The 22,282-nt window shown below is 36.4% G+C and overlaps 1 protein-coding gene across 4 annotated transcripts; it reads left to right on the top strand.

Annotated features, from left to right (window-relative positions):
- The first annotated feature begins 105 nt into the window (after nt 1-105).
- Nucleotides 106-22,036, top strand: LOC128681760 (SID1 transmembrane family member 1-like). Of its 4 annotated transcripts, none has more exons than XM_053765919.2 (20): nt 106-310; nt 832-901; nt 1,217-1,319; nt 1,722-1,823; nt 2,648-2,760; nt 3,353-3,456; nt 5,187-5,274; nt 6,191-6,274; nt 7,191-7,324; nt 7,744-7,874; nt 8,701-8,808; nt 9,463-9,568; nt 10,506-10,581; nt 11,629-11,805; nt 12,771-12,888; nt 14,075-14,197; nt 14,931-15,047; nt 16,406-16,529; nt 18,391-18,591; nt 19,358-22,036. In XM_053765919.2, the coding sequence occupies exons 1-20, from the start codon at nt 198-200 to the stop codon at nt 19,479-19,481; spliced, it is 2,316 nt and encodes a 771-aa protein (XP_053621894.1). In that variant the 5' UTR covers nt 106-197; the 3' UTR covers nt 19,482-22,036. The 4 variants fall into 4 exon arrangements, with proteins under 4 accessions (XP_053621894.1, XP_053621893.1, XP_053621892.1 ...); XM_053765918.2 differs by having other exon boundaries at nt 107-310; nt 16,409-16,529; nt 18,391-18,595; XM_053765917.2 differs by having other exon boundaries at nt 107-310; nt 18,391-18,595.
- The last annotated feature ends 246 nt before the right edge of the window (nt 22,037-22,282 follow it).

Below are 22,282 nucleotides of genomic sequence, written 5' to 3'. Positions count from 1 at the left end.
CTTCATCAGTAATTTTCTTACAAAGAAAGAAAAACAAAACGCTACCAGTGCCGGCGGTCTGTCACTCAAATCAAAACTGTCAACGTCAAAATCGATGAAATCAATCAAAAATATCTAAATATTTTTCAGACATCACATCGTAGGTCACAATTATAATAAGTCTATTTTGGATTTATAATGAAATATCTGTAATTAATATGTTTAATAAGTTGTTAATTTTATGTTCAGTGTTACTGTGCAAGTTCGCTTCATGTGATTCAGTTACGCCTTTAGACAAAAATGTAGGAGATAAACAATTTATATACAATACGTAAGTAGTTTGTTATGGGAAACACCCTGTAAAATTCCACGAAATTTTATATTTTCGATAATCTGCACATAGATAAAGAATATAGATAGACTGCTTGATAGTTTAGTATTCTGTTTCTTAGAATTTATTCTATATTTATGCATGCATAACACCACACAAGGTTTTAGGTAGGTACTTAAATTGTATTCTTTATTAAAACGAATTACAGTTTTCTATAATGCAATATGGTCTCTGTAGACTAAAAGGAATTTAGTGGCCACCGTATCAATTTAGTTAACTGTGACGACATTATGCAATGTAAAACTGCAATACTTTCTATTAAAATTGTTTATCTGGTGTGGCATAATAAATGTTTTTATAGTTTTCCCTAAGAAATAAAAGAAATTAATAAAAATGTGAGGTGGCGTTAGTGTGCGAGGAGTAATCGCCTCAACTGGTAACCCTAAGCTGGCGGCGGTCCACTAAATCTATCATGTACATTTATGAACCCGCAAAATTAATTACACTGTCTACTATTGCAGGTACAAATATGACAGTTTGATCAATGTTGTGGTCAACAATGAGACTGAGCAGATAATGGACTTTTCCGAGGTAAGGAAAACTAAATAAGAAGTTTTTATGTCATACAAGGTTTTGCTCACGAATAAATTGTCTACATAACAAAGAAAATTGCATTAAAGTCAGTCTATAATGGATTTAAATACAATTTTCTCTGTTCATGACTTTCATGTCTATTATTATTTATTGGTATGCATGTAGTAAAAAAAAAAATTTTTTTTTTTTCAAGAAGCAACCCAATAGACTATAATGGGGTGTGAATATGAAAATCATATCTGTTCTATAGAAATTCACGTGAAGCAGCGGGAAAAATATTTCATTTTTAAAAATGAATTAAATTTTGCCCAGGAATCCCCGTTATACAGAGGGTTCCCGACACGAGTGCACGTCTCAACCAACGACACGGTCAGTGTAGATCATCCCATCTTCATCACTGCCACGCAGCAGAAAGGTAAACTCTATCACTCTCTCTCTCTCACCTTCGTTCCCGAAAGCCGAAAAGAAACCTTTAAATTTTTTTACATTCGGCTCTGATTTAATCTGTCGCCTGCCAAACGTTAATTCTCTTTAGGAATGCAGTTATTACTTATTGTTATTACAATATTATAAGTCTCAAACTATGTATACATTAGTTTGAGACTTATATGTAGACTTTTATATAGTCCAAACAACGCTCAGCCGAAACTACTGGGTGTAGAAAGCTAAAATTTTGTGTGTAGGTTCCTAGGACAGTGTAGGGGAGCACTAAGAAGGGATTTCCTGAAATTCCCATGGGTAACGGGAGTTTTATTCACATACCAAGTTGTGGGCAAAAGCTAGTGTGGTATATGCTTTAATAAGCTACTAATTCCAGGAGTGTCGTCATGGGAGCTGCCGCTCCAGGTGTCCGCGGCGCAATCCTCAATGCTTTACACCAACATGGCGCGCACGCTGTGCCCACACGACGCCGGCCCAAGTCAGTATACAGACAGAGAAAACTATACACATCGTATTCATATTATGTGGTATATGTTTCCAATACAAAACAACGGCAATATAGACCTAAGTGCTAGACGCCATAAGGTCCATTTTGATTTGGACGGCCACATATTAGCAAAAAATTTTAAACAACTTTTTATAAAGAAGTCATTTCCATAAACGCAACTATTCGCAAACATAGCTTTTTATAAGATACTAGCTGCGCCCCGGGGCTTGGCTCCCTTGGGAATTTCGGAATAATAATTAATCTATGTGTTATTCCAGGTTATATTCTACACGTGTACCAAATTTCACAACAATTGGTCCTGTAGATTTTGCGTGAAGGTGTAACAACTCACAAACTTTCACATTTATAATATTAGTAGGAATACTCAATCGTGACGTCACGTTAGACTATCATTTGGTAAGGAGCGTTTGGACAAATCCGTGAATATTTATTTTGTATAAATAAAATTTGATTTGATTTTAGAGATTTGTGATCGCAACCAATTTTATAGTCTGTGAACCTCCCTCTCTCTTGTCTATGGTCAATACTGTAAACACTGTTTCTAACTAATATGATAAATGGGACAGTAAGTTTGTTTGTTACCTCTTCACGCTCTATCTACTCGACCAATCTTCTTGAAATTTTGCATACATGCAGTTTGAAGTGTGGACAATGACATAGGGTGCCTTTCGTACTGGAAAATTAACGCGGGCGAAGACGCGTGCAAAAACTAGTAAAATCACATTTGTATTTTATACAAGTCTTTATTTTCTTGCTCCATAACAAATCAACTAATGAATATGCACCATTAACAGATATAACATACGTGAATCGTCCGCAACTGACGCTGTCGACGTTCAGCGCGAGCAACGTCAGCGTAAATGTCAAATTACGACGGGTTGTCGACTTCTTTGTGCCGCTTGACCAGGTGACACAGTTAATTATCGACTCTATTGCTTAGGCGGTTAGGTCTATTTTCTTTTTGGGATGGCATAGTTTTGAAATGTGATCTGTTTAATTGGATATGAACTCTATTGCTTTGGACGTTAGGTTTACTTTCTTTGGGGATAACGTAATCTTACGGTCTTAACGTAATCTTCTAATGGTCTTATAAAATGTCCGTAAAGTGAAGAAAATGATTTTTAATATTTTTTTTTTTTTTTACCACCCAGGGGACTGTTCCCTAATTTATTTTCGTCACTTTCTTGACAGACTGTACTGATATGTTCTTTATTACTGACGTCTTTGAATTAATACATATATTTGGAGGACAAATAACTTTAGTACATATCTTTTTATTGTTTCAATGCAATTTGAACTCTATCTTTAAGAAATTAAAGTTCACTTTTGCATAACTGCCGAAAAATGTTTCGAGTTTCTTCTAGCACATCTACAACTATCCTATTCTCTTCCACACTATAGTAGACTCTATTACTAACATATAAAGTTCACTTTTGCATAACAGACAAAAAAATTTCGAGATTCTTAAAGCACATTTCCCATTCTCTTCCACACTATAGGAGGTATCAGTGGTGGCCACACCGAGCACCCCCAAGTATTTCTATTTCTCCTTCGACAGCGAACCACCGGACAACCACACCAGGAGGCAACATCTACTACCAAGGTTAGTACCTTACAATTGGTTAAAAAAAAAAACATATAGACAAATCACACAGATTGAGCTAATCCCAAGGTAAGTTCAAAACTTGTGTTATGGGATACTAACTCAACGATACTATATTTTATAACAAATACATATATAACAATCAATCTGATAAAGATGATTTTCCATGTTGACCTGAACGGGGATCGACCCCGGACCTCCAGTTTAGCAGTCCGGCGTGGTAACCACTAGGGCTACGGAGGTCGTCAATTTTTTGTTCGATATGTAAACAATCATAGACACATCGAATTAATCAAAAGACTGTGTTTTTTTTTATGTTACGATGTCCAATCCATAGCGTTTTACTGATTTTCCAAAGAATTTAGTTCACGTATGTACATGATTTATTAAAAGATAAACCGATGTATATACTAGGTTAATAACCCTGTATATATATCGGTAAAAAAAATATTTTAACTCTCTCATCATACAAAACCGATCACCTGATCGACCAATTTGTATGGGAAAGTAAAAAAAAAATTCAAATTTCCAAAAGTCGTAGAACAAAAGTTGTTTATTATGTCGTCAGGGGCTGTGTATAGGAGGTTGTTAATTAATATCATTATAATATAACCCTGTATACAGGGTTACTGGTATCTAACGCATAACCTTCCAAAGGCGCATAAGGTAGACACATAGAGACTAACATCTTTTGTTCTACGACTTTTGTCTAAACGTAATAAATACAAAAATTCCCTTTTTTTAGTTTTAATGTCGTTTCTATAAAACGTTACCTCTATGTTCCATTCCGCTACATAACGCTACTGTACTGTCTCGTGTTGCTCGGCTATTACATGCAGATAACATGTGTAGAATCGCAAATTAGATTGTATTTTTTTATATGAAAAAGAAAACTAGGAATCACGAAAAATTGTAGAATAAAAGTTGCTCGTTTTGATGTACCCAAGTAGTCTTTAGAAGGTTTCGCGTTTGATACCAGCGACCCTGTATACAGAGTTATTTAAAAACAAAATATTTTAATTACTCTCCCATACAAAACCGATCACCTGCAGGCCTACCATCAACTTTTACAAAACGATTCCAATGCAACTCAGTTCAATTTAGGAACCCAAAATGAATCGCATTCATACAAAAAATTAAGTCGATGGTATGAATTTGCGATGCAGGTCAGTTTAGGTCGTAAAGTGGATCGCGTTAAGAGATGATGGTAAGCCCCCTGATCGACCAATTTGTATGGGAAAGTGAAAAATGTTTCATATTTCCAAAAGTCGTAATACAAAAATTGTTTTTTATGACATCAGGAAGCTGTATATAGGAGGTTGTTAATTAATTACAAATAAATGGACAGAAAAGAAAAGAAAAGAAAAGACAGGCAACTGTCTATGGCGCCATGTCCCAACAGACCAAAATCCTGCAGACTTAATATCTCGCGGTGTAGATATAAATCATCTGCAACATTTGGATCTTTGGTGGGTGGGCCCCACATTTCTTCATTACGATATTTCAAAGTGGCCTTCTCAGCCTCAGTTCGTAGACCAACTACCTGAGACTAAGTCTGATGTTGATCTAGTAGCTATAGTAGATAATATGCAGCAGCCGCTGATTAATTTTAGTCGTTTTTCTAATTATACACGGCTCTTGCGGTCAGTAGCATATGTTTTTAGGTTTATTAGGCATTGTAAACGTCAATTTTGTATATATTGTTTAAATGACTTGGAAATTTATTCTAGATTCAACTACACGATGCCGAAGAGCGTGATACTTATAGTGGAATCGGATAACGACGTTTGCGCATTGATCTCTATACAAAACAACTCGGTAAGGGAAAATTTATGAAGCGATGGTGTAATTGTTAAAACGTCCGACTGTGTACCGCAAGGTGTGAATACCAATCTGACTCATGTATAGTAGTTTTCATAGACCATACCACGTGCACGAAAAGATCGTGAGGAAACCGGAATTCTGGTTGATTATCAACTTGTTTGTGCAATGTGGAAGGCATTTACAAAACAATAATGGTAAGCCGATCTGGCATGATAGGGACCAACACTGTTCAAATGAGTTTCGGCATTTCTTCTCAGCAGTGGTCGTTCCGAAATGCCAGTAGTTTGTAGCTTGTGAGAAATAACTATCTAATATAAAAATTGACGAGAAAAAGTGCCTGTGAAGGTCTAATTTCTGAATAAATGATTTGATTTGCCATTCCATTAATAGTGTCAAGAAAATTGTTATATGTGTTTTATTCAGACTACGAGGAAGTAAAACACCGGTCAAGCGCGAGTTGAGCTCGCGTCAAGAGGGGGAATTCTCGTAATCTACAAGCGATGATCGATATTTTGTATATTTATTCAATCTAGCGTAATCTATCAAATTTTTCTAGAATTAATAATAATAAGCATTTAAATAGATGCTTGAATATTTTGAATAAACTCAAATTGTTACTCTAACTGTGAAACTAACTCTAACTGAAAATACTGTACATCGACGTAAGACGGAAAGAGATGGAATAATTCGACCGAACTGGCATAGTCTCGATAGCTCAGTGGTTAAAATCACTGTCCCATGGGATAGAAAGGGGTGCAGGTTCGATTCCCGCTCGATTCCAGAAAATTTTCATCTCATTATTTAAAAAAAAAATACAGCAATGAAAAAATACAAATAGAAAAATCTTAACTCCACAATGATTATGTATATATATATATATATAGTATAACAAGTATGTATATTTTCTCAGTGTCCGGTATTCGACAATGAAAAGGACGCCTTATATCAAGGGTACCACCAAACCATGACTATTAAAGGCGGGATCACCCTCACTGTAAGTATCCACATCTCACCATCGAGTCGATTCGCAGTGAGACGCAGCAGCCAATCACAGCGCGCTATTGTGACGCTATATATATACTGAGTGACTGACTGACAACGCACAGCCGAAACTACTGGGCGTAGAAAGCGGAAATTTGGTGTGTAGGTTCCTAGGATATTTTATTTAGATTTTCAATTAATTGTATAATTACTAATATGCCGTTATTCTCTTTCATTGGGTCGACCTGTACGTATGTAAGAAACTATTTAATAGAATCTTAAGGTAACTTATGTAACAATATTCCAAGGATCGCAGCGTCATAAAAATTGGCAGCTGTATGTAGTTCTGATGACAATACAATAATATGGTGTAGTCGAGCTGATCTGATGATGGAGCCGGAAGATATGAGCTGGATCTTCATGATGGAACATCGTATCACAGCCGTGTTTGGATTTTTGGCTTTTACGTGCACTTATTAAAGCGTGTTTTTGTAGTGTTTTTCTTTTTAATTATTATTTCATTTCCTTTTTCAAATTGAAATAAATCAATATGTTTATTTTCATTAATTATAGCTACATAAAATTGAAGGATTGATTGATTTTTTTTAATTTTTAATATATGTATAAGACCTACATTTGTTAATTGACGTCCTTGGAGAAAAGGCCGCGGTGAAGTTTGTTGCGCCGCTTCTTCTTCACCTGCGCTTTGGAAGTCGGCAGTAGACTTAGTTTAAGTAATTTTTTGACGTTAATAAGTGATGTATATCATCCTAAATTGAATTTTGAATTTGAATTTGAAGGAAGATTAGTCATTGTATATAAATACACCGGTATCAAACCTGTCGTTTAATTTATAATTATACAAAGCTCATCTTTAAAAGTAGTTCAAACTTTCATCCTCTCTTTGCATATATATCCTCTATTTACAGCAAAATATGTTCCCGTCGGGTTTCTACGTAATGTTCATAGTCAAACAGACAGATGACGAATGTGTCGGCGCCAATGACGTACTACCATCGCCTGACACACTGACCAGCTTAGGAAACAGGACGAAACACTTTAGGTAACACTAGATCTAAAGGGGGTAAGCGTTTGTGTTTGTATGTTTGAGGCGGGTAACCTACGAAACTACCGAACGGATTTCAAAAATTCTTTCACCATTAGAAAGGTACATTATCCAAGATTGCTATATGATATATTTTGTCTCAAAATTCCCACGGGAGCGAAGCCCCGGTGCGCATCTAGTATTATATATATTATAAATGCGAAAGTAAGAGTTTGTAGCCTCTTCACGCTGTATCTACTCAACCAATCGTCTTGAAATTTTGCATACATGTAGTTTGAGGTGTGGAGAAGGACCTTTCACCCTGGAAAAACAACTGTTCCCGTGGGAATTCACACGGGCGAAGCTGCGGACAAAAGCTAGTGTGACATTAAAAAATGTGATGACGTTGTTAAAATTTAAACTATTCTCCTCGCCAGGTTTCGTGTGATCGCAACAATATCATACAAGGAATACGTTATCGGCGCTTTGGTCACTCTAGCTCTGATATTCCTTGTGGCTATTTTAGTCACTATAGTTGCTTTACCGGCCTTCTCCTGTGCGCCACAAGGTATATACACAATAATAGTATAGATTAATTTTGGAAACGATTCCTTGCTCAAGAAAATTGACGGATCGTAATGACAGCGCGGCCGCAGCGCTCGCAACGCTCTGAGAAACACATATAATATGATTTTAACCACCGACGACGGAAAGTGAGTTATTAGTTTAACGTGTCTGTGTATCTGTACGTCCGTCCGTGTCATCGTAACGCCAAACGGCTGAACCGATATCCATACAGTTTATTGCGGTATGGATATTTTATTCCAACTGTCCCAATCCTATTTTAATACGAAGAAAAAGCTGTTCCCGAGGATATTTAAGCGGACGAAACCGCGGGTAAACAACTAGTTAAAATATTAAATATAACTACATAATATAAAACAAAGTCGCTTCACGCTGTCTGTTCCTATGTATGCTTCGATCTTTAATATTACGCAATGGATTTTGATGCGGGTTTTTTAAATAGATAGAGTGATTTCTGAGGAAGGTTTAGGTGTGTAATTTATTATGGTTTTACCCGAGCGAAGCCGGGACGCGCCGCTAGTTAATTGACCGAGCGAGCGAGGACTAACATTCTACTTGGGGCAAAAATACATTTTTCTGTATGTATGTATGTTTGTAACGCGATAACTCTCGAACCGTTGGTCCGATTTTGATGAAATTTAAAAGGTTTATAGGATCTGTCAATGGAATTTTTAAGTTCGTGGGGCATCAAAATCGGTTAAGTCGTCTTTGAAATATTCACAATTTTGTAAAAACTCGTCAAAAAAATATTGTGTTCGCGAGGTCTGGAGGTGTTCGTGGCGAACAACTAGTTGCAATTTGTTTTACAGCAATCTTGATTCCTGTCGAGGATCCCAATGCTGAAGCGCCAGGACCATCGGGCTCTGGAGAACCGCCGCCCGCTACTTCGTCTAACAAAGTGAATGACTCCGACGAAGGTAATTGTCTCACATAACATTATTGTTACGTTTCATTTAAGACAAATATGACTGAGATAATTAACACGTAATCTTGTAAACTTGGGGCAACATTTTTTTTTTTTTAGCGCGATAACTTTCGAACCGTTGTTGGTCTGATTTTGATGAAATTTGAAAGTTATGTAGGATCTGTCAGTAGAATTTTTAAGTCGTTTTTGAAATATTCACAATTTTGTTAAAACCATGTATTTAGTAAGCACTTCGTACAGAGTAGCTACTAAATCCATGATTGAAACTCATCAGAATTTATTGTGTTCGCGAGGTCTTAAGTTCGCGGCGAACAACGTACTTAGTAAGTTTGAAATTTAGTTTTTATACCCGCTGAAAACCAGCGGCCATCATGGCCCAGCGACGACACATGGTGAGCGGGGGCCATTTTGGTGCACGGTTTTTTTTTAAATTGATGTAGTGTGTTAATTTATTAATTCAGTGTAGTACCAAAAAACAAAAAAACATTTTTAAACATTTTTTCTTTCTTTCTTTCATTTGTTTCTCTTTCTCTCTCTCTCTCTTTCGTTCTCTTTCTTTCTTAGTAATTTTAAGGAGCTCCGTGTGCGTGAAGGCTTAAGTGTAAACATTGTAAATAACTTTAAAAAAATGCAATATTTCTGTCAGATTCCCTGTCAGACTCGATTCCCGAATGGCCCGAACCGCTAGCTCCGTTGACGGTGGCCGGTCTCAGTCGAGCCAAGCCCCGCGCTCACAATCGATGGTCTGATAGGTAAGCGAAATTTACAAACTTTTGTTTGAATGAATGAATGAACGTTTATTGCCCAAAAATTGAACACCACTTGCAATTGTAATTTATCATGGCAAATGTACGTACGTACGGGTGGAATCTTGCAACTCAAATTTGGACTATCCATACTAATATTATAATATGCGAAAGTCTGTCTGTCTGTTCCTTTGCTTTCACGGCTAAACCGCTGGACCATGCATGTAGTTAAAGACCCTCGTTCAAACATAGGCTACTTTTTTTTTTCAAAAATAAACCACCTATATACTGTAAAGGGGCAATGGGGGTGAAAGTTTACGGACGACGCCGCGGGCTAAAGCTAGTCTTCTATAAATTGTTTTTTTTTTAATACACGTTTATGCTTACGTTTATGTTTTTGCAAATTTTTCAAAATTTAACAAAGATCATTTGACTTGTAAAGTCGATAATCTGTAATGTTATAATGTCAATTTTGTAATTAACTACACGTTGCCCGGGGCTTCGCTCCCGTGGGAATTTCGAGATGTAACATAGCCTATAGAAATCTCGGATAATGTACCTTTCTAATGGTGAAAGATTTTTTGAAATCGGTCCGGTAGTTTCGGAGATTACCCGCCTCAAACGTACGAACTCACAAACTCTTACCTCTTTTTAATAATAGTATAGAAGTATAGATTGATTTTGGAAATGATTGCTTCCTCAAGAAAATTGACGGCGCGGGCGCAGCCGTCGATACGCTTTGAGAACCACCATATTCAAATTCAAAATTCTTTATTCAATATAGGATGATATACATCACTTATTGACATCAAAAAAATTACTTGAACTAAGTCTAGTGCCGGCTTCCAAAGCGCAGGTGAAGAAGAAGCGGCGCAACAAACTTCACCGCGTCGTTCTTTCTCCAAAGTCAATGAAACTGTATGTATGTTTGTACATTTTACAGATATTTCTGGAGCGCTTTGACAGTAGCAGTGGTATACGCACTACCTGTAATACAACTACTTTATACATATCAACGTGTGAGTAGAGCCAAATTCAATAAGGTTGGCCATGAAGTCCATTGACGCATGCGTACTGTGTTTTCCCAATTTCAAAAACGACAGTTTCGGAATATATGAAATGTATCGCAAAATTGTGTAAACACGGTAACTTGGTATAGGGTAGGTAGGGTCATACAAGTTCACAGTAGAAATCGTCAACATTTATATAAAAGTACACGATATTAATTCTATGTTCCTAACTGTGTTGGTTTGTTACTCTTTACGTGTTAACCACTGTAGTCTTGGCTTTTCCACATTAGAGGGACCGGGTTGTGGTTCCATTTTAAACAAAAAAAAAAATTAACAAAGAAAACAAATTTCAAATAAATATATTGTGCGGCTGTCAAACAAAATGGCAGCCGAATGTTGTCAATCTCTGTCATCGGTAAGTGGGAGCAATGGACTTTATGGCCATTCTACATGAACAATACTTTAGTAATTTATTTATTTTTAAATAAAAAAAAAAAAACTAAAAGTCTACGTCTAAAACTTTTTTCGGAAATTCAAAACTTTACAAGAACTTTATCACACACTAGATATAGCTTCGCTCTCGATAAGATATATCCTGTAGCAATCTTGGATAATGTACCTTTCGAATGGTGAAATAATTTTTGAAATCTGTTCGGTAGTTTCGGAGATTACCCGACTCAAACATACAAACTCACAAAGGCTTACCTCTTTATAATAATAGTATAGATGATCATAATGTTAAGAATTGAATGACGACCTCGGTGGTGCAGTGGTAACGTTGCTAATGCTTGCAACATTACCACTGCACCACCATTGTTGGTAATGCTTGCCACTGAACCAAGAGGTCCCGGGTTCGATCCCCGGTCGGGTCATGATGGAAAATGATTTTTTTCTGATTGGCCCGGGTCTTGGATGTTTATCTATATATGTATGTGTTATAAAATATAGTATCGTTGAGTTAGTATCCCATAACACAAGTCTCGAACTTGCTTTGGGGCTAGCTCAATCTGTGTGATTTGCCCTAATGTATTTATTAATAATTGATATATTTTCCAGATGGTGTTCCAAACAGGCAATCAAGACTTGTGTTACTACAATTTCTTGTGCGCTCACCCGCTTCCCGCCCTCCAAATGTCCGACTTCAACCATGTTCTATCTAATATAGGATATGTAATATTGGGTCTTACGTTTATGCTTCAAGTGAGGGTTAGGCAGAGGAATCCACCTTTACCTGTAAGTTGAAGAAAAAAATTGTTATAAAAATTGTTGGTCCTAGGTTTGAGCCCTGTGGTGTACCACAGGCCCATCACATACACCCATACTCTTTGAATTGTTGATGTAGAAATATTTTAGTAAATATACGTTACTAGCTTTTGCCCGCGGCATCGCCCGCGTGACTTATCTGCAAAAGCGAAACTGACATGATTTTCATACAAACTTTCACCCCCCATTATAGTCATTTAGGGGTTGAGTTATGAAAAAAAGTTGTATGTTGAAGAAAAAAAATATATTGTTGGTCTTAGATTTGAGCCCTGAGGTGACCCATATTCTATTATATGGAGATGTGTAGGTAATTTTGTAAATAAAAAATTTTAACCGATCATCACCGGCTCCGGTACGATAAATCCACAACCGTTTACAGCACGATCAAGTTCATAAAATCTTTCTGTCAACAATAAAATGTTGTGAAATCATCATCATCCAGTAGCCTAAAGGCATCTGATGTGACTTTTACATCTAATGGCAGGTAGTCGCGTGCACATTAGGGAACTAAACTGTCCACCAGTGTGCAGGTTTCCTCACGATGTTTTCCATCACCGGAAGCAAGTGGCGGTCGATGAAAACTACATGAATCAGATTGGTATACAAACACATACGGCACGAGTGGGATACGAACCTGAGACCTTTCGATCTTCAATTCAGTGTTGTGAAATGAAATTTAATCTTGTAAAAATGACGACAAAAGACAGAGAAGAGAAGATATAAAGAAGATAGAAGATATAAAAGGAGAATTCAAATTCAAAATTCTTTATTAAATTTAGGATGATATACATCACTTATTGACGTCAAAAAATTACTTAAACTAAGTCTACCGCCGACTTCCAAAGCGCTGGTGAAGAAGAAGCGGCGCAACAAACTTCACCGCGGCCTTTTCTCTTTTCCATGGCGATTATTGTAGAAAACTTTATTTCTTGCAGGGTTTAGGCATATCTCAACACAGTGGGTTGTTTTATTCCATGGGCTTAGCTTTGTCTATGGAAGGTCTGCTGTCAGCTTGCTACCACCTGTGTCCCAACAAAATGAACTTTCAATTTGGTGATTATAAAACATCATAATAAATATTATACATGCGAAAGTTCGCGAGGATGTATATGCGTTTGTGTTTGTTACTCTTTCACGCGAAATCTACAGGACGGATTGTCGTGAAATTTGGTACACGGGTAGAACATAACCTGGAATAACACATAGGGTACTTTTTATCTCGAAATTCCCACGGGCGCGAAGCCTTGAGGCGTAGATAGTTTATTATAATTTTGTAAATATTTAATCATGAGTCCTCATTTCCAATTATAAATAAAGAACACGCCAGGATAAAAGATTGAATCTATTCAAATGTGATGTATGAATGTTTGTTACTCGATTGCGTCGAACTCGCAATCGAAGTGAAAGAAGTAGTGTACCTATATGCCTCGATTCGACATTTCATTCATAGATTATAGAGAAAATACTTAGATATTTATGTATAATCTACTAAATTCAAATTCAAAATTCTTTATTCAATTTAGGATGATATACATCACTTATTGACGTCAAAAAAATTACTTAAACTAAGTCTACTGCCGGCTTCCAAAGCGCAGGTGAAGAAGAAGCGGCGCAACAAACTTCACCGCAGCCTTTTCTCCAAGGACGTCAATTAACAAATATAGGTCTTATATATATATATATATATATATATATATATATATATATATATATATATATATTAAAAATTAGGAGGACGAAGTTACATCATTATTAAAAATGTCAAAATTTGAATAAATAAATAAAATAAAATATGTATTTCCAATAAAATTATTGAAAATTGTCACACAAAATATATATATATAAATAAAAAGCTAAATGTACAAAACGTACGTAATAATGTCATAAATCAATTACATATGTTATGAGGATACTGCACCACGCTTGGGCCAGACATTATTGTCGTTTGGCCAGACACTATTGTCTTACTAATATTATACATGCTAAAGTTCGCGAGGACGTATGCGTGTGTGTTTGTTAATCTTTCACGCGAAATCTACTCGACGGATTGTCGTGAAATTTGGTACACGGTTAGAAAGGAGAGAAAGTTTGTGACGATCTATATGTTCGTTACTCTTTTACGCGAAATTTACTGGACGGATTGCCTTGCCAAATTTGGTAGACGGGTAGAATATAACCTGGAATAACACATAGCAGCGCAGGCGCACCTAGTTTATGATATTTCCGTACATTATTACAGACTCGTCGTTCATGTACGTGATAGCTGTGATATCGATGGTGAAGTTGTACCAAAATCGTCATCCGGACGTGAATGCCAGCGCTCACGCTACTTTTATGTTGCTCGCGTTGCTTATCGTTATAGGTAATACAATTATTTATATAAACACTTGCACATTACTACTATACTACTAATAACTACTATTAAATAATTAAATATATTAGGACAAATCACACAGATTGAGCTAGCCCCAAAGTAAGTTCGAGACTTGTGTTATGGGATACTAACTCAACGATGCTATATTTTATAACAAATACATATATAGATAAACATCCAAGACCCGGGCCAATCAGAAAAAGATCATTCCATCATGATTTTTAAGTTCGTGGGGCAACAGAATCGGTCAAATAGTTTTTGAAATATTCACAATTTTGTTAAAACTCATTAAAAATGTATAGTGTTCGCGTGGTCTAAGTTCGCGGCGAACGACTAATAATAATAATTTATAATTAATTTATTCATTGTCATATGACGACCTCGGTGGCGCAGTGGTAAAGTTCTTGCCTCTGAACCGAGAGGTCCCGGGTTCGATCCCCGGTCGGGTCATCATGGAAAATGATCTTTTTCTGATTGGCCCGGGTCTTGGATGTTTATCTATATATGTATTTGTTATAAAATATAGTATCGTTGAGTTAGTATCCCATAACACAAGTCTCGAACTTACTTTGGGGCTAGCTCAATCTGTGTGGTTTGTCCTAATATTTATTTATTTTGTTTTTACACGTAGGCACATGTACCTATTTATTACGCATGCGTAACAAACTTCACCGCGGCCGTTTCTCCATAGACGACACATAACACAAGTTTTTCACTCCAGGTTTGTTCGGGATAATGTTTCCAAGCGTTTGGTTCTGGGTGTTCTTCACGATACTTCACTTGATGACGTGTCTTGTGCTCACAGTTAACATATACTACGTGGGACAGTTTAAATTAGGTGAGTGAAGGTCTAATTCTTTGAATACGTAGACAAGGTCAGAGAATTGTAAAAGACTTGGGCGTCAAGTTGGAACGAAAATGAAATCGGCTTTCGTCGAAATCACTACTTTTCAAATTCGATGTCGTCTTGTCGGCTCCTAGATATTTTTTGCCATGCCGTGTTTACATCACGCGTAGAATGCTGTAGTAAACTCGGCAAATCCGAAATCATGATACTCTAGTTAATATATATACAGGGTCACTGGTGTCAAACGCAAAACCTCCTAAAGACTACTCGGGTACATCAAAACGAGCAACTTTTATTCCACGACTTTTCGTGATGCGTAGTTTTTTGTTCATATAAAAAAAATACAATCTAATTTGCGATTCTACACATGTTAACTGTATGTAATAGCCGAGCAACGCGAGACAGTACAGTAGCGTTATGTAGCGGAATAGAACATAGAGTTAACGTTTTATAGAAACGACATTAGAACTAAAAAAAGGAAAATGTATGTATTACGTTTAGACAAAAGTCGTAGAACAAAAGATGTTAGTCTCTATGCACCTCATGCGTTAGACACCAGTAACCCTGTATATAAGATCGTTGTGATAATTAATAGATTGTAACTATGCTGCTTGAACATTATATGAATATTTAATGTTCGTTGAAAAGTCCTTCTTTAAAAGCAATAAAATTATCAAAATAAACTCCACCATTGTTAAATCAAAATTTTAAAACAATTTTTATTAAAAAGTCATCACGATAAACGCCTTATTTAAAGTAGTTTTCGAACAAACATAGATTTTTTTCGCTAAGGTATTACTCGTGACGTCACGTTAGAGTATCATTTAGTATGGAGCATTTGGACGAGTCCAAAAATGTGTGTGATTTTATTTTTTGTCATATCTTCGAAAGTATTAAGTCATTATGACAATATTATTTTCACTGGAGTTTCTAATAATACGAGAGACTTCGAATAGTCATTAAAATAAAGAATTGCCTCCCAATGAAATCTAAAACACGTCACTGCTCCTTTTTTGTACACGATGCGTCCACGATATGGGAAAAAAAGACACCATGTGTACGTTAGTAACGTGCCCCGTGTTTGTATGTGAATTTCACGACCGTTTGAACGCGGCGTGTAGCGTTTCACTAGTGTCGAACATTTTTGTAAAATAAAGAATCCTTACATTTTAAAATTAAACATTTATAAGATTAACATTGTACCAGTACTTTACTTATAAAATAGGATAATTAAATTGATCACTGTGTACGGTACAATTTGATAAACACTAATGAGAGCCCGCGGCGGTGTTCAGAACGCGCGTGAAATTCACCCTTGTGTGTTTCGTAATAAGCCTGTTAATGTTAAGCAGAGTGGGCGCGCCCGCGATGCGTGTGGTCGGCGCTGCGCCGGCGCCGGCGGCCGCGCTACGCGGCGCGCGCGCTGCTGCTGGCGCTGGCTAACGCCGCCAATTGGGCTTTGGCTGCTTATGGGTAAGTGTTATTTGTTTCTGTCTCTCTCTTTCACCTCTTTCTCTCTCTTTTTCTCTCCCTCTCATTTCTGCATGTTAACGGTTGCGTTCGAGACTGTGACACCCGATCCGGATTAGAATAATTATAATAATCGTTACATATTATAAAACAAAGTCCTTCTCCGTGTCTGTCTGTCTATTCGCGATTAACTCAAAAACTACTGCACGGATTTTTATGCGGTTTTCATCAATAGATAGTGTGACCCTCAAGAAGGTTTAGGTGTGTAATTTATTGTGTTTTTACCCGAGCGTAGCCGGGACGGGCCGCTAGTTATATTATAAATTAATTATTATTATATTTATGTATAATATAAGTTTTTTGTGTTATTTATTTTTGCGCCACAAAATATTTTTTCTGTTTGCCCTAATGGTCGGCCGAGAAAGAATGCTTTTAGCATTAACTTCGCCATTTGTTTATAAATATGTTTTTACTTGGAACAATAAAGTTTAATAATTACGACAGACGGTGTCATGTCGCAGGTTGTATATATACTTCCAATCGAAAACGCACTGTCTGCGCGGTCTAGGCTTGTCAGCTTCTGGTAGTGAGTCGACCGTAGCGCCATCTGTCCGTAGAGTCGTGGATCACTTGTGTGACTTGTTATTCGTTACGTAGGCTTTTTACATGTACGGCGTTGTGCATGTGGCGTGGTAGATGTAGACACACGAATTATAATATAGGATTCGGATCTCATATAATAACTACTTCTTCATAGTCGTATTCCTCTTGGCTGAGGGTCGTGGTCATTACGTGGAATTAAACACACATAACAACTTTCTTGGCATTAGTAATGGAGTGGTTTGCCATTGCCTTCTCCATTTCACACACAAGTTAATAATCAACCAGTGTGCAGTTTTCCTCACGATGTTTCCCTTCACCGGAAGCAAGTGGTGGTCTATGAAAACTACTATACATGAGTCAAATTGGTATACAAACTCATGTGGCACGAGTAGGACGAATCCTACTCGAAGGTCCCAGGTCTATCGAAAGGTCCCAGGTTCGAAAACCTGGGACCTTTCGATCCACAGGCCCCCCGCCTGTGGATCGAAAGTCTTAAACATGACACCACCACAGCTTCTATAACTACTATATAGTATAAAACAAAATCGGCCTTTTCGCATAGTATAAAGCTTTCATATTTTGAACAGCTCAGTGGATTTTGATTAAATTGTCAATACCATTAAGACAATTTATTCTCGAAGATTTATAGACCTCGTATGAAGCCGGGCCGGGTAGCTAGTGGTATGTTTGTTTGAAATAACTATTGAATTGAATGATTGAATGAATGATTTATTTATTAACTTACATATACAAAAATAATTTACCAGTTGGCTCCACACTAGGCTGCGAGCCTGTCCTGTGGCAGCCAAAAACAGATTAACAATGTTGATTTAAAAAGCCAATGACAATAAGGTTTATTACACATAATCTATTAAACTATACATATTTATGTACTACAAAAATTAAATTTGAAGATAGGGATAGACAAAGTATAAAGTCACTTCAAAATCGTCAACAACAACTTGGTTTGAACGTAGTCCCAGGTCATTAGTAGTGCTCTAACCAAGTGTTTACATTTTTCATATATTGCATATGATAAAATACAAAAAAGAACATACTGAAATTGTTATTTACCTAGATCTCTTCCAGGGGGGGCTACCATGAAACATAAGGCGTGCTACGTACGCCATTGCGTCCACACGTCCTTATTTTTACACGTTGCGTACACGATATAGGATAAAAAGACAGCGTGTGCACGTTAGTACAACGTATTTGTATGTTTCGTGGTAGGATTCTAATCTAATATAACAATTCCCAACAGTCTCTACATGCACAAGCGCGACTTCGCTCGCCATCTATTAGCCATATTGATGGGCAACACGATACTGTACACGTGGTTCTATGTGGCGATGAAGCTGACCAAACGGGAGAAGGTGGCGCCACCGGCGTGGGTGTACTTCGTCGGCGCTCATGTTGCTTGGTTCGTCGCCGGGAAACTGTTTCTGGACTCTAGGACTAAGTGGTCGGTAAGTCGGAAGGGATTGGCGTAAATGATTATTTTTATATATGGCTTTTGATTAAATTGACATTGCTGTTTTATGTAAATGCGAGAGGAAGTTTTGAAAATAAATGTTATGGAACCCTTGTAGGTATATTTATTACACACATCTACACAATGACAAAATGTATTTTTAATGCATCGGCCATTTAATTGCCAGATTAAGTGAGGGTGTTCCACAAGGATTCCTTTTAGGTACTATGCTTTTTATAATGTAAAATTTTGAACGAAAGAACGATAATAATGCTACAAAAACGCGTATAGATTATTTTCCTTTTATTTAATGAAATCGTCTATTTTATTTGAAATTCTCAAGTTTCTTATGACACAATTAGATTTACGTATATTACAATCAAAATATGTTGTATTCAAATTATGTGTATACAGACACAGAAAATCACAACTACTACAACTTTGGGGGTCATAAGTTATCTAAGTTAGTAATATATGGGGTATAACCTACATTTGTTAATTGACGTCTTTGGAGAAAAGGCTGCGGTGAAGTTTGTTGCGCCGCTTCTTCTTCACCTGCGCTTTGGAAGCCGGCAGTAGACTTAGTTTCAGTGAATTTTTTGACGTCAATAAGTGATGTATATCATCCTAAATTGAATAAAGAATTTTGAATTTGAATTTTGTCACAGCCCCTAATGCAACCTCCAAATCGAGAAGATAATATAGAACAAAATATTTATATTTTTATTATTGCTGCATAATTTACTTTTCTCCACAGGAAAGCCCCGCTCAGTCGCGTCGCCACAACGCAGTGTGCTCAGCGCTACAATTCTACGACTCCCACGACCTCTGGCACGTTGCGTCAGCAGCTGCGCTATATCTATCCTTTAATCTACTTTTAGTTATCGACGATCCCTTGAAAAATACTCCGAGAGATTTGATACCAGTGTTTTAATGGCAAAAACAAAGTTTTTTTTTTACAAAAGTGTCATTTTTTTCTCTGACGACAATAAAAGCTTGTAAAATCACGCAACAGCGTTTTAACATGACTCATAGCGCCATCTGTTGTTGTATTTGTACTTTATGTTACCATTAAGAACGATTGTTCGATAAAGACTCCCAAGAGATTAGACAACGATGTTTTAATAGTGAAATGTCGCAACCGCGTTTTAATTTGACTCGTAGCGCCATCTGTGGTTTATTTTGTAAATTATGTTATCATTGATAAATTATTGTCCGATTAATACTCGGACGTAATTACTAACTATTAAAAAACACTGACGACATGTATACATGAGACTGTTTTTTTAGCTTAAGGTATGTTTATTAAAAAACAAAGTAAAGTTACCTAATTACATTTTATGATTAAAAATTAAAAAAAAAGATAAAGTCAAAATATTTGTTCAGAAAATTAAATAATATATATAATAGTTACATGTAGCATACGGCAGTTACGTGCCCCATCCTCTCGCGTAACTGTAAATCACAACCACATTACTGATACCCCCCCCTTGAAATAAATGGGCTACCTACTTAAGACAGGATTCAAATTAAATATTACCATATACAATATTTATTTTTACCTGTATAATTGTCGTAAACATACCCAATCATTTGAACAAGTTACAAATTGTGTATTTTGTAGATACACGAGATTACAATATATTGATTGATTGATTGATTGATTTATTGATTAATTGATACGTGGATTGTATCCGTGAGGCTAATAGTCACAGTTGTCAAGGAAGTGGAAAAAAACGGATTTTAATTGATTGCCATTGCAATATCAAATAGAATGTACACGATTGGTTGATAAACGCCAAGTGTTGCCAGCCGACAGGAGACAGCGGCCACATTTATTTTTATCACTTTCTTGACAGACTGTATTATACTTGTGTCTGCTATTAACAATGTTTTGATACAAGATAAAAATATATTGCTATCTCTTTCATCTGTGGTCCGCCCTTTCTTATATATTGCGAGGTATATAGGTATAAAGTATATAGGTGTAACGTCATCGTATAGTTAGATATTACACCGTGAAAAGAGAGGTAACAGATGAATGAGATAGCAATATGAATAATTGACTGGAATTTGTATCAATATATTTTTTTGCTGGACGTTTCATATATTTCTCCACGGTCTTTCTGTCCAGTGTGCATATTAAATGTTTTTAACAGAGCCGGCTCCTATACTACCTATACCTATTGCTTCATGATTGTATTCAAAGTTATAGTAATGGCTGTGAATTATTTTGAGACAAGGTACAAGATTATTTGCAAAGCACCACCTACCTCGCAGCGCTTGAAACCTGGTAGGGTGTGACCAGAGTTGTGTTTCCGCCCAGTTTCTACCCAAACAGTCCGACGCAAACCCAACTATAAGATGAGCTTGCGCCGCCCTGTTTGGGAAAAAACCGAACAAATACTGGACGTAAACCCACCTATAGATGTGACGCAAATCGTCCCATTCGCATCTCGTCCAAATCGCAATTTGTCCCATTCTCAAGTCGTCCCATTATCAATTCGTCCCAATCTCAACTCGTCCCGTTCTCAAGCCATCCCATTCGCAACTCATCCCATTCGCAACTACCTGTTGTAAAATATAAATGGGACGAATTTCGATAGTGTGACGGCTTGCTTCATACCCAGCTGAGCACATGAACCGTAACGTTTTTTCTACGAGTTTGATAATAAAACTTTGATAATTTTTTTTTTTTTAATATATTTATTTACTATTGTCCTGCCCTTATAATCGTATAACTATGTTAGCTTTAAATCATTTAGATGTTAACGCCTGCGCATTAGCGCAGCCGTCCCACCTCACCCGCGATCCACATTGAGTGTTTAGCATTAGAACGTACAATTAAACAGATTTAACTAATTATCAAAACTCGTCAAATCAAATCATTAATTCAGAAATTAGACCTTCACAGACACGTTTTCACGTCAAATTTTATATTATATAGTAATTTCTCAGAAGCTACAAACTATTGGCGATGTCAGCTATCTAGTCGTGCGCGAGTGTTGGTGTTTTAAAAATAATACTGTATATACAATTAATTAGGGTGTCTTAACACCCTGTATATAAACTTAGCTATAGACTGACAAAGTTTTACTAAGCTTCGACTATATTTTATATAGCTTCTTATACTACTCCTTCAGTTTTATTCAAGACCTTTTTCATGATGAGTTCGTTTCGACAACTCGCTTTCATTAACAATAGATTACTATTAATTTAAAATGTCTTCATAAATCACTATACTTTTATGTGCTTTGTCTGTTTATAATATATTTTATTTAATATTAGATAATGTAAATCGAAGCCAAAATCCATAAATATTGGCGTAAAAGAAAATGAATGGTTTCTTTGAGAATACCTTTTCCTTGTAGTTCCAAGTTATCAAATATTTATAATCTAAGCAGATTTTGTACAAATAAACATTTTATACGCTTTCCTTTTGATTTTTTTTTAATAAAAAAAAATAATTACATATTATAAAAACGAGTACCCCGTGTTGCGTCATCCTAACTAATATTATAAATGCGAAAGTAAGTTTGTTACCTCTTCACACTGTATCTACCAAACTTGAAATTTTTCATAGTTTAAAGTACCTTGCATCTCGGAAAAATAACTGCTCCTGTACGAAATCACGCGGGCGAAGCCGCGGACAAAAGCTGGGCTGTCTATAAAATAGTTGAAA

Source organism: Plodia interpunctella, chromosome 28, assembly GCF_027563975.2.
Source record: "Plodia interpunctella isolate USDA-ARS_2022_Savannah chromosome 28, ilPloInte3.2, whole genome shotgun sequence".
Lineage (NCBI taxonomy): Eukaryota > Metazoa > Arthropoda > Insecta > Lepidoptera > Pyralidae > Plodia > Plodia interpunctella.
This window is presented reverse-complemented; position numbering and strand designations above follow the sequence as displayed.